This window comes from Typopeltis vanoorti, chromosome 20, assembly GCF_054136105.1.
Source record: "Typopeltis vanoorti isolate ZY-2024b chromosome 20, IOZ_Tvanoo_1.0, whole genome shotgun sequence".
Taxonomy (NCBI): Eukaryota; Metazoa; Arthropoda; class Arachnida; order Uropygi; family Thelyphonidae; genus Typopeltis; species Typopeltis vanoorti.
The window spans coordinates 106025295-106038251 of record NC_143568.1 but is presented as its reverse complement, the minus strand read 5'-3'; the positions used below and the strand labels follow the sequence as shown (position 1 = coordinate 106038251).

The following is a 12957-nucleotide window of genomic DNA, read 5'->3' as shown; positions in this document are numbered from 1 at the left end:
TTCTTCACCAAGCTTTTCTTCCACAATTCTTCTCAACCGTTTCTCAAGTATACTTGCATAGATCTTGCCAGGAACACTCAGTAGGGAAATACCTCTGTAATTCTAACATGCAGTTTTATTTCCCTTTTTATATATGGGTACTATGAGAGCTCTACTCCAGTCATCAGGAATTCGTCCCTCTGTCCAGGCTTTCTGAACTATGCAGTGCAGCCACTGTAAGACTCTTATACCACCATACTTCAGCATTTCTGGTCGAATATCATCTACTCCTGCTGCCTTTCCACATTTCAAGCCTTTGATGGCTATTTCTACTTCTAGTATGGATATGTATTTCTGACTGCATGCCTGGTCAGTGTTTTTTACCACTGTGCTGTCATCACTGCTTGTTTCATTTAGCAGTTTTTCAAAGTAATTACTCCATACTTCAAGAATATCTTTTTCTCCCGTTTTCATGTCACCTTTATCATCTCTAATTCCTTTTACACCACTCTTTCCTCCATTCTTAAGCTTCTTCAACAACCTCCAGAATATTTTGCCACCTTCTTGATATTTATTTTCTATATTCTTGCCAAAGTCCTCCCATGACTTTTGTTTAGCTAGTTTTACACAGTGTTTAGCATTCTTGCATTTGTCTCTATATTCTCTAAGAGCACAAGCTGACTTATTTGACAGGAACTTTTGGTATGCTTTCTTCTTTCCCTTCACTGCCTCTTTAACTTCCTGTGTCCACCAGGGAGTTCTGATTTTTTTTATCCTTACAGATAACCTCACCACATGCCTCTCTGGCAGAATCAATCAATGTTTTTTTCAGAGTTTGCCACTGAATCTCCAAGGTTTGATTCCTGTTCTCAAACTCTTTCATTTTTTCTTCAATAATCTTTTGTATTTTAGCCTACAGTTCACATCTGAGAGCTGCTCAACTTTTATTCGCTTTAAAACTTTCTTACATGTTATTCTTTTCAATATGAAATTCAATTTTATCCTGCTCAAGACTAAATAGTGATCACTTCCAATTTCAAATCCTCTGTACACTCTGGTGTCCTGCACCAGGGAGAAAACATCACTATCAACAATAACATAGTCAATGAGACTTTTCTTATTCCTAGCCTCTTCTCTCCATGTGAATTTGTGCACATTTTTATGTTGGAACATGGTGTTAGTAATAACCAGTCCATGTCCTGAGCAGAAATCCAACAGATATTTGCCATTATTATTAGCTTTGCTCTTTTCTCCAAATTTTCCCAAAATATTTTTGTATGTCTCACAATCATTTCCTACTCTGCTATTTAGATCCCCAACAAGGACCAACTTTTCATTTTTCATTGTGTCAGTTGCTTTTTCTAAAGCCTCAAAAAATTCCTCCACTTCTACCTTAGTAGAACCTTCTGTGGGACCATAGGCACAAATAAGTCTCATTGTCCAGTTCCCCATTCTCATATTTGCCCACATTACTCTACTTGAGACTGACTGCCATTCAAGAAGATTAGCCTCGTATTTTGTGTTGAATACTATGGCTACTCCTTTTTTTCCTTGATTGTCATTGCCTGAATATAACATTTTGTATTTATTGCTCAGAAAGATCTCACCAGTTTTGGTCTTTTTTGTTTCAGTCACCCCTATTATGTCGATCTGGTACTTATCTAATTCCTCAGCTAGCTCCATTTCTTTGCCATTCAGGCTTCTTACGTTGATAGTACCGATCTTTAACTCTGGTGATGTTGAGTTGGGGTTTGTTTTCAGATTTGTTCCAGTAGCTGACTTTTCGCTGTTCGCCCTGGTTCCCTGGCGAAAACAACGGGGGCCTTGTTTAACCGGGCGACGCCCCAGCCGGCATGAAAATTTGTCATGTTGTACCATCATTCTATATTTTGGTTAACCAATAAGAATACAATTTGGTCGGCTAAATCCCAAATTGCCAGCCCATCCTCGTCCGTTCAGTATCCAAGTAGATATCCAACAGGGTGCACCACGAGAAGGTGAGGATTGGACATTAGGTCAGAAGCCCTGGTCGGTTCTCTGCATTCCTTTAAAGGCTATGTGGAGGTCTCCTCTCAGTTATACAGCTTTATCTCTTGTAATTCTTCTTCACTTTCTGCCAGAAGATTGATATCATCTGCAAAATGTAAGTTATTTATTCTTAGTCTGCCAACTGCTATTCCAGTGTCATATTCATAAAGAACTTCATCTATCATCAATGACGTATTCCAGAAAACAATTAAAAAGAAGAGGGGACCCGGAATGATTCACTGGTGTAATTTTTAATTTCAATTCTCATATCAGATGAAGAATAAAGAGATTTAATAATCCTAATGATTTTGCTGTCACTACCATAATGTTCTAGAATCTTCCATAATGCCTTGTGCCATATTGAGTCAAAAGCTTTTTGAAGGTCTAAAAAGTTATGACAGATTATTTTGTTATGTTCTATGTATTTTTCGCCTAGTATGTGTATTGTAAAGATATGGTTGATTGTACTTCTGGACTTCCGGAAACCTGCTTGTTGATCTGATAGTCTACTTTCTATTTTCTTTTTGATTCTTGACAATAGTATTTTTAACAAGATTTGCACATACAAAATTAAAATGCATCTTTAACATTTTAATGTTTAATTAAAATATTAAATAGGTATAAAAAATACAATATAGCAATTCATAGTATATTAATTGATTCATACCTTCAAAGTTTACATGCCGAAGTATTCCTTGCATTACTGATTCAAAGAATCGCTGTAAACCCTACAAAAGAATAAAAATTATGCAATATTAAAAAAAAAAGCTACCACAATTTCTTATTTAAAATATCTGTATTTATAATAATTACAAAACCTTAATTTAAAAAGAGATTTGAATGCTGGACCAAAATTAGCAAAACATCTAAGAACAAATCTGTTCAAGACAGTGCTCAGAATAAATTCAGCACTGAGCATAATGTCAAAAATATGCTCCAATAGTAAGTAGATAATTTTTTTTAAAAGTAGATAATACAAAAAAATAAATTATATATATATATACAATATACAAAAGTCAATTTTATGCAAATAAGGCATTCTGCAATGCATCAGAGCATTTTCTCTGAATCATTTTAAGAGGAAAAAAGTATCCTATTATTCGAGAGTTCATTCATCTCTGATATTACGTATAAATAACAAACACAGATTCAATTGAGATTCAACTCAAAATTTCATTGATGTTCCCTACTGCATATGTTCCAGTTTATTTCTATTCCCAACAGCAGCTTTGTATCTACCACACAATGTTATTTTCAATAGAGATTTATTGAAAACCGGTGTGTTGAAAATCACTAATGAATAGCATTCAGAGGTAAATTGAGTCTGATACATTGAGAAAATGTAGAACTGTAGCCATTCATAAAACTGCACATTGCTATCTTTCAGTAATATCTATGGTACTGTATTCTGCAGATAATAAAGATAAAAGTCATCAATATGCACAGTTTTACTGCATCCTGCATGGTATGTGGAGCAATTATAAATTTTACAATACAAAGTTCCTTATTCTACCAAGTCCTTCTGCAAAACAACACACCTACATTTCCAAAAACATACAAATGGAATTAAATGGTTATAGCCATACTACCTTTGCTATTAATCAAATCAGTAATGGAGATGAATGGATCCATGGTTTAGGACTTTTTTTTTACATTTAAAACACTCCTGAATTTTACTGCCTATTTTATAGAACCACACTGGTTGCCCAAGTGTCAGTGTATCTATTCTCCAACCAAGAAGTGTAGGTTTGAATCCTGCCATGGACACCTGCAACTGTCTTTAGGTAGCAGATGAATTATAGCATAGAGTGAGGCCATCAACCTGATTAACTGGAACTTTAAACAGTTCGAAAATGTTCCATCTTTGGTCTCCAGAGCTGGATTTTTCGATTAGGCAAAAAAATAAATAAAAAATTATAAAAATTAATAAAAAATAACCTTTGTATAGTGTGGCAGGATCTTTGTCATCTGCCCAATTAGTTGTAGGTGTTTCAGTATCTTCCAGTGGGGGAGAGAGGAAACGTCTTTTCCTCACAGGCAGTTCGGTATCGACAGAAGGAGCTATCGCTTGGCTTTCAAGAGGCTTATCTGATAAGCTTAAGATCTTCAGTGATTCCAAGGGAAGTTCCAATTGCTCGTAGTATAGCGAGATTTTCGGTGTTGGATGATTTGCTTGGATCAGCAACTTCTTGTGTTGCCATATTCGCATTAGACATTTCTTCGGTTGATTTTCAAACATCCTCTTTCGGTTGCTGTTCTGGACTGGATTTTGGAGATGGAGTGGAAGGTGTACTTTCTTGTTCTGTTTCCACAGTCATTCCTTGTATTCTGTTAAAGTTCTCTGCTTCTTGAATAGGATTTGAACCCAGATCTCTCCAAGCAACATCGTCATTACTAACTAAGCAACAGAACACAATAAAAGAGTATTAAAAAAACATATAAAGATTTCTCTCACCACAATGAGAATCGAACTTACGCCTTTTCCAATCATAGGGCACAAAGTACCGTTGTTCTTCCAATTGTGCTATGGAGGCACCATAAACACCATCAAATTCCTGACATGTGCCCTCAAGGGGTGTACAGGATATGATAGTACTACATGAAAAACTTACATCATTACTAACTTCCTATCAACAATTTTTCCAAATCCATCTGTTACCTGTCAAGACTCCAACATTATCAAATCTTATATTTCTATCTTCTAAGGCACCCTGAAATGCCCTATGGCAGCTGTATTTTGTATTATGATCAAAATTGATTTTTAAATCATGTAATTAGACTGAATTTAACTTCCCAATTTTAATGCTGTATGATCTCTATAATCTGTCATCCTCAAGCATATAAGTTCATAGATGAATAATAATAATTCATTTAATTTGCATCAAAATAATGAAAATGTTTTATTTGAATACTTTTGATAATCTAGGCTTACTACAGTGTTGTCATTACTGCAGAAAATTGTTTATTACAACAGCAGAGTTACAGGCTAGATTTATGTTAATGAATTATAGATATAAATTATATTAAAAATTATTTAAATTAAATGAAAGGATTTTCAGGTTTACAAAGTCACCATGCAGACATCACTGATTTGTCAGGATTCATATGTTTGCATTGCATAATGATCTCAACTCTTATTAATTTATTTAAAAAACCTTCTGCAAAAGTGCTTTCAAGTTTATTCAAATTTGAAGCACCTATTATATTTGATCTTTTGACCCTATCTTTTGATATGTGTTACTCAAATTGTTATCATAATTGAATATAGCAAAGCTCATGTTTTATAAGCACCAAAACTGGCACATTCAGCACTTAAGGCCTGTGTAGCTCAGTAGAAGTGATGCTTTCCTCTGCACTAGGCTACATGAAGATAGGCTAAAGTTCAAATGTAGTTACCTACTGTAGGAACTCTTTCTAAGCCTTTCTTTGACTGGTTCCTGAGTTAGTCAATCTCTTTAACTCTCTCTATAATTATAGATTATACATCTTCAAAATTAGAAACTAGATTTTACTTGGCAACAATCGTGAAAGGTCCACACGGTAAGCCTAGTGTCCCAGGCTTGATTGATGTCGATGATTTGAGGAGCTTAAGGATCTTCTTCAGCCATAGCCAAGTTAGCCGGTCTTGGGAGTGGACAGCAGGGCTTAATATTTGCAGCCATAAGACAAAAGGTGTAACAAGGTTAAGAAGAAAAGTTTAAAAAGATAACGTAGATTTACAAAGGCATAGCAGACAAAAGATTTAAAATAAGATTTAATAAGATAATTTAAAATATAATATAAACGACATAAATTTTACAATGTACATCCTTGTCTGACACCAGATTTAACATTAAACCATCTTCTTTTACTTCCTTCAAGTACTGACTTACAACTCAAATAAAGACTACATATTGCTTGATATAATGAGGCATTGACACCATTGAAATTTAGCATTTTGAATAGCTTTTCGCCTGGCACCTTGTCATATGCCTTTTGTAGGTCTACAAAACTTAAATACAGATCTTTGTTATATTCCCATGATTTCTCAGCTATTTGTCAAAAAGTGAAAATCTGATCCTGACAGCCTCTATTTAGTCTGAATCCAGCTTATTCTTCCCCAAGCTTCCCTTCCACAATCCTTCTCAACCATTTCTCAAGTATACTTGCATAAATCTTACCAGGAACACTCAGTAGGGAAATACCTCTAATTCTCATGGATACTATGAGAGCTGTACTTCATTCATCTGGAATTTGTCCCTTCTGTCCAGGCCTTCTGAACAATGCAGTGCAGCCAAACTTTTATACCTCTGGTCAAATATCATCTGATCCCACTAGCTTTTCCACATTTCAGGCTTCTGATGGCATTTTCTACTTCAAGTATGGATATATATATATTTCCGATTGCATGCCTGTTGAGTGTTTTTTACCACTGTGCTATCATTGCTTGTTTCATTTAGCAATTTTTCAAGGCAAGTCTTCCAATGACTTTTGTTTAGCTAGTTTTACACAGTGTTTAACTTTCTTACATTTGTGTCTGTATTCTCTAAAAGCACAAGATGACTTATTTGCCAGGAACCTGCGATATGTTTTCTTCTTCTCCTTCACTGTCTCTTTAACTTCATGTGTCCACCATGGAGTTCTGATTTTTCTATCCTTGCAGACAGCCTCACCACATGTCTCCCTGGCTAAATCAATCAATGTTTTCTTCAAGGCTTGCCACTGAATCTCCAAAGTTTTGTTCCTGTTCTCAAACTCTTTCCTTTTTTCTTGAATAATCTTTGTGTATTTTAGTCTACAGTTCACATCTGAGAGCTGCTCAACTTTTATTCGCTTTAAAACTTCTCACATGTCATTCTTTTCAATATGAAATTCAATTTTATCCTGCTCAAGACTAAATAGTGATCACTTCCAATTTCAAATCCTCTGTACACTCTGGTGTCCTGCACCAGGGAGAAAACATCACTATCAACAATAACATAGTCAATGAGACTTTTCTTATTCCTAGCCTCTTCTCTCCATGTGAATTTGTGCACATTTTTATGTTGGAACATGGTGTTAGTAATAACCAGTCCATGTCCTGAGCAGAAATCCAACAGATATTTGCCATTATTATTAGCTTTGCTCTTTTCTCCAAATTTTCCCAAAATATTTTTGTATGTCTCACAATCATTTCCTACTCTGCTATTTAGATCCCCAACAAGGACCAACTTTTCATTTTTCATTGTGTCAGTTGCTTTTTCTAAAGCCTCAAAAAATTCCTCCACTTCTACCTTAGTAGAACCTTCTGTGGGACCATAGGCACAAATAAGTCTCATTGTCCAGTTCCCCATTCTCATATTTGCCCACATTACTCTACTTGAGACTGACTGCCATTCAAGAAGATTAGCCTCGTATTTTGTGTTGAATACTATGGCTACTCCTTTTTTTCCTTGATTGTCATTGCCTGAATATAACATTTTGTATTTATTGCTCAGAAAGATCTCACCAGTTTTGGTCTTTTTTGTTTCAGTCACCCCTATTATGTCGATCTGGTACTTATCTAATTCCTCAGCTAGCTCTCCATTTCTTTGCCATTCAGGCTTCTTATGTTGATAGTACCGATCTTTAACTCTGGTGATGTTGAGTTGGGGTTTGTTTTCAGATTTGTTCCAGTAGCTGACTTTTTGCTGTTCGCTCTGGTGAAAACAACAAGGGCCTTGTTTAACCAGGCGAAGCCCCAGCTGGCATGAAATTTTGTCATGTTGTACCATCATTTTCTATATTGGTTTAAGCCAATAGGAAAAATAGAAAACATTTCTATTGATGAACCATTTTCTACTAATAAGCTATTTAACTACTACTAATGAACTATTTAAACTTTAACTACTCATGTTGCATTTGTAGTATGGGATCATTCACTGATGATGTATGTTTGAAGTTTCTTGTATTTTCCATTCCTTTGCTGTTGCAGCTTTTTATGCCACTTGTAACAAGACTGATTCATTCAAGTTCTGCTTTTTTTAACCAGTATGGCCTACTTAATTAATTGTCTTTTACGAATACAGCATATAAAGTTAAGAATAGAATTTTTCTGGTCAGTCTGCTGAATGAGATACTTATACCAATTTGGTTTTTAATTGGAAATGTGATGTCTCCCACATGCTTATAATAATATCTAAACTATTTCCATGAATGTCTGGTTTTACTTACAAAGATTTCTCTACATGAGTACACTTACAAAAACTTCATGATATAATGAAACATTGGAAAAATCAATAAATAGCTAATTACTATATACATAGCACATACTGTTAATTGCTGGTCTGGCTAGCTGGGTGGATAGCATATCCAATCTCCAACAGGTTGTAGGTTCAAATCCCATTGTAGGCACAGATGTTTGTGTCTTTAGATAGTAGCTGTTATATAAATTTACCAATGTGAGACCACTATCCTGTTTATAAGAGACCTGAAGCAGCTGAAAAAAGTATCATATTTGGTCTCTAAGCAAGGATTTTTGAATTATCCAATCCTTAGCAAACTCATTGGTATTAATACTAACATAAATACTATTAAATTATTTAAGGAATTTACAATGTATACTGGGATATTAATTAAAAGAAACTTTAATAAATACTTGCTATATTTCAGAAACGTCACATTGCCATCTTCATGGGAACATACAAAATATGACATATGCACGCAAGCACTACAAAAAGTAAATGAGGCAGAAGATAAGAAACTATTGTTGTTCCCAAAGTCCTAATGGTGCCCCCTAGCGGGCTATATTGGATTCTCTTGGCCGTTGGGCTGATATTCTCATGATGTAAGTCTCCCAAATTTGGGGCAGTCTCATGCACCCAAATTTGTTGAGGTTTGGAACGTTTTTTTAGAGCTGAGGCAGATTCTATGAATAATCTTTCGTACTTAAACTTGCTGCGGTGTATTACTTTGGTGGTACACCTTTTGGCAAACTCTATAGGTAAATATGACCTCTTCATTGATTCTGCCTTAGTATCACCAATTCTGGGTCTGGCTCCCACTGATGAGACCATAATAAAGGTCAAAGCCAAAGTAATACACCGTAGCAAGTTTAAGTATGAAAGATTATTCATAGAATCTGCCTCAGCTCTAAAAAACGTTCCAAACCTCAACAAATTTTGAGAATATCTAAAATTTTTTTTGGATACTAAGGAAGCAGTATTTGTATTACATTTATCTCAAGAGAGACTGGATACTGGAGTGATCCCAAGAAGAGAACTTTCATCTTGTCTAGAGATTTGGGTGTTATAGGAGTGGAAGAAAATAATTATTTTATGCAAGAAATAAGACAGGATTGAGTTTTACTAGCACTGAAATTAACAAGGTTAATTTCAATGTTTTCAATCCTACAACTTAGGATTGTAGAAGTCAATATTTGGAATTTTTAGTTTGTGTAGTTCATCATCATGCCTATCAAGGATTTAGGCCTAGGGTGGTCTGTTCTGGCCTTAGAAGTCATCATATCATCGAATCTCTTAAAAGGATGTCCTGGTTTTCTTTTTCCTAATGGTTTGTAATTTAAGGCTTGTTTTGGTAATCTTGTTGTTTTTATTCTTTCAACATGTTCCATCTATTTGTGTTTATTTTTTTAATTTTTTTATATTACTGATTTGCAGTTTAATTCTTTCATAATTTCTTTGTTTCTTTTGTGATCAAATAGGGTATACTTTGCAGTTTTTCTCATAAATTTCATTTCTGCTGTTATTAATCTTTGTTTCTCTTTTTGTTTTATTGTCCAGATTTCACTTCCATACAATAGGACTGGTAGGGCTAATGTATTGTATACTTTTAGCCTGGTTTGTTCTTGAACTAGGTTAGGTTTAAATATGAAGTTAATTACACCTGCTATTTTTTAAATATTTTGCAATTTTTAGGTTTATATCTTTTTTATTTTCATATGTAATCATACATCCTAGGTAGTTAAATGAATTCACCTTCTAAAATCTTGTTATCTATTACTATTTTAGTTCTTACTGGATCTTGTCCTTTAAAGGACATTGTTTATGATTTTTCTGTTGACATTAACATTCTATAATATTTGGCTATCTCATTTAAATTTAAAATACCTTTCTGTAAATTTTCTTCAGAATTTGTAATTATTATTGGGTCATCAGCAAAAAGGAGAGTGTTTAAGTTCATGGTATGAGAAAGTTTAATAATTGTGTAGTTCACAGCTTATCAAATGAGAAAAATGAATGCAGTGTACTGTCATTGGAAAACTGTGATGGTATTTGCTAAAGTGTAAAGTTATGCATTTTGGGGTTAAAAGATTTCCAGCTGTGTAGCACATTGATGGAACGGTACTCCAGGAGATTGATGAGGTTAGGGACTTAGGGGTATTAGTAGATAGGGAATTGAAGTTCAGAGGACACATTGCTAAGGTGTCCAAGATTGCACATAGGATTACTTGGTTGTTGAGGAACACACTAACATCCAGAGATAAAGAGGTTATTATTCCGCTTTATAAGGCATTGATACTTCCACATTTGGATTACTATGCTCAAGTCTGGTTGCCTGGATTCCTTGGAGATGAGGAATTGGTGGAGAGGGCTCAGAGGAGAGTGACTAAGTTGGTGAGTGGTGTAAAAAATGCTCCCTATATCGATAGATTGAGAGCTTGTGGATCACAGAGGTTGGTTGATAGGCGGAGAAGAGGAGATTTGATAGAAACATTTAAATTACTTAAAGGGTTTTTATAAGATTGATGCAAGAGAAATATTTCAGTTGTGTGATAGTGATGGAAGAACAAGAGGTCATCTCTGGAAATTAAGGAAAAGTGTAGTTAACAAGGGTGTGAGAACTAGATTTTTTGCTTGGAGAGTAGTGAATGATTGGAATGCATTGCCTGACTCAATTGTGAGTGCTTCGTCTGTAAATGAGTTCAAGAAGAGGTATGATAGATATTGTTTTGATAGCTTGGTTCTCCCGCAATGAGTCTTCTAACTCCATGGAGATACCCATATACACTTGGTAGTCGACTTACGACCAACTTCCGTTCTGGCTGACAGGTCGTAAGCCGATCTGGTCGTATGTCGGCCATATATTTATTAACAGTATTCTTTAACCTTTCCAATCTTTTTATCATCTTTATAATTTTTTTTTTATAATCTTTTAAATTTATAATTATGTATATTGTACATAATGTGAAAAGTAATACTGTACATACTGTACTGTAAACACAAAAATACAACCTAAAATTAATGTAAAAATTAATACAAATGAAATTTACAAAATCAATTTTTAATCTTTGCTTGTGCTGGGTTGTGGATTGTCAGGGTCATGTTCTTGGGTTGAGGAATATGCTGAGCTTTGTTTGAACAGTTTGTTTCTTGTTTTCTTCATATATCTCATGATAACAATGCACAGCATCTTGAATGATACATTCAACCTTTGTGAATCGTTTGACATTAGGGTTCATTGCTTCGAAACTGGCGAGAGTTTTATTCAATTGTGAAAAAGAATCTGATAAACTCTTTGCAGTGAATTTCTTTTCCTCTTCTTCTTTCTCTCGCTTTTTCTTCTGACACTCTCTGTGCTTCCAATTCAATCAACTCTTCATCTGAAAGTTCTTTTATTTCACAATCTAGCAACTCCTCTGCATCTTCTATTTCACATTCTAATTTAAGATTTTTTGCAAGTTTAACTATTTTTTCTGTAATCACTTCCAGTTCCTCTCCTTTTTCAAATCCTTCAAATGTATTCGCATAACATTTTAGACACTTTTTCCAAATTCCCGACATACAATTCTTTGTTACACATTCCCATGCGGTCGAAATATTCTTGATACACTGAAGAATGTTGTACTGCTTCCAAAAGTCTTGCAAAGATAAATCAGCATCAGAATCTGTCGCTTCGATGGCTTGTGCGCATGTCGTTCTGAGGAGTGAGCCTTGAATGCTGAAATAACACCCTGATTCATGGGTTGAATGAGAGCGGTTGTGTTAGGTGGCATAAAAACCACTCTAACATCATGTTGAAGGTCGTCCAGATGAGGAGGGTGGCCAGGGACATTATCCATAATCAATAAAATCTTGAAAGGGATACCTCTCTCTGCACAATATTCACGAGTCTGGAGAATAAAGCAGTTCATGAAGCAGTCTTTGAACAATGCTTGAGTCATCCAAGCTTTAAGGTTTGAATGGTAGTAAATGGGCATTGTGTGCTTGTTGATGTGCTTAAATGCATGAGGGTTTTCTGAACGATAAATGAGAAAATCAGTTGCAGTTGATAAACTCTCTTTTAATTCATTTTATTTAATCTTCAGCTTAAAACCCGTGGCATTCCCACCAAGCAACAAAGTCAACCGATCTTAAAAAACTTTGAATCCTGGCATCCTTTTTTGCTTTCTGTACTTCCTGCTTCTCCTGTGACACTTACATTATACAAAGCAAATCTTTTTTTAAAACGCTTAAACCATCCAGTACGAGCCTGAAATTCTTCTGCGTAATCGTCTCCGGCGCATGATTTTAAACTCTGAAACAGACTTCTAGCCTTCGCTTGCACTGTGCAAGGCTCATGGGTGAATTTTTCTGTATTAAATCTTCCATCCACATAAACAACAATTTCTCCATTTCATGGATGGGTCCCTGTCATTGTTTGGTTAAAATTGTAGACTTCATAGGTGCGGAACCTTTCACAGCTTCCCGAATTCTTTCTTTGTCCTCAAGTATCGTCGATACCGTGGAATGTGATAACTTCAAGTCACGTGCTATCGTATTCACTTTCTTTCCGCCTTCATACTTCTGGATAACTTTCATTTTACACTCTAAATAAATAGTTTTCCTTGACTTCTTAGCTGGCATATCTGTAGATGAAGGCATTTTCCTTTTACTAGACCTTATATGGGTAGTATTTCAGTAGAATTTTAATTAATACACCACACACAACAGATGCTTGAAAGCGACTGAGTGTATGTGAGAGACAGTTATCGTACGTGGGTTATCGTATGAT

General features: G+C 35.1%; 1 protein-coding gene across 1 annotated transcript in view; it reads right to left on the bottom strand.

Moving 5' to 3' along the window:
• pelo (pelota mRNA surveillance and ribosome rescue factor) overlaps positions 1 to 12957 on the bottom strand; it is an 84449-nt gene that overhangs the window by 33443 nt on the left and 38049 nt on the right. Inside the window, exon 6 of the mRNA XM_090409989.1 lies at positions 2675 to 2735. Coding sequence (XP_090266115.1) covers positions 2675 to 2735 — 61 coding nt within the window. The remainder of the gene's footprint in view (positions 1 to 2674; positions 2736 to 12957) is intronic.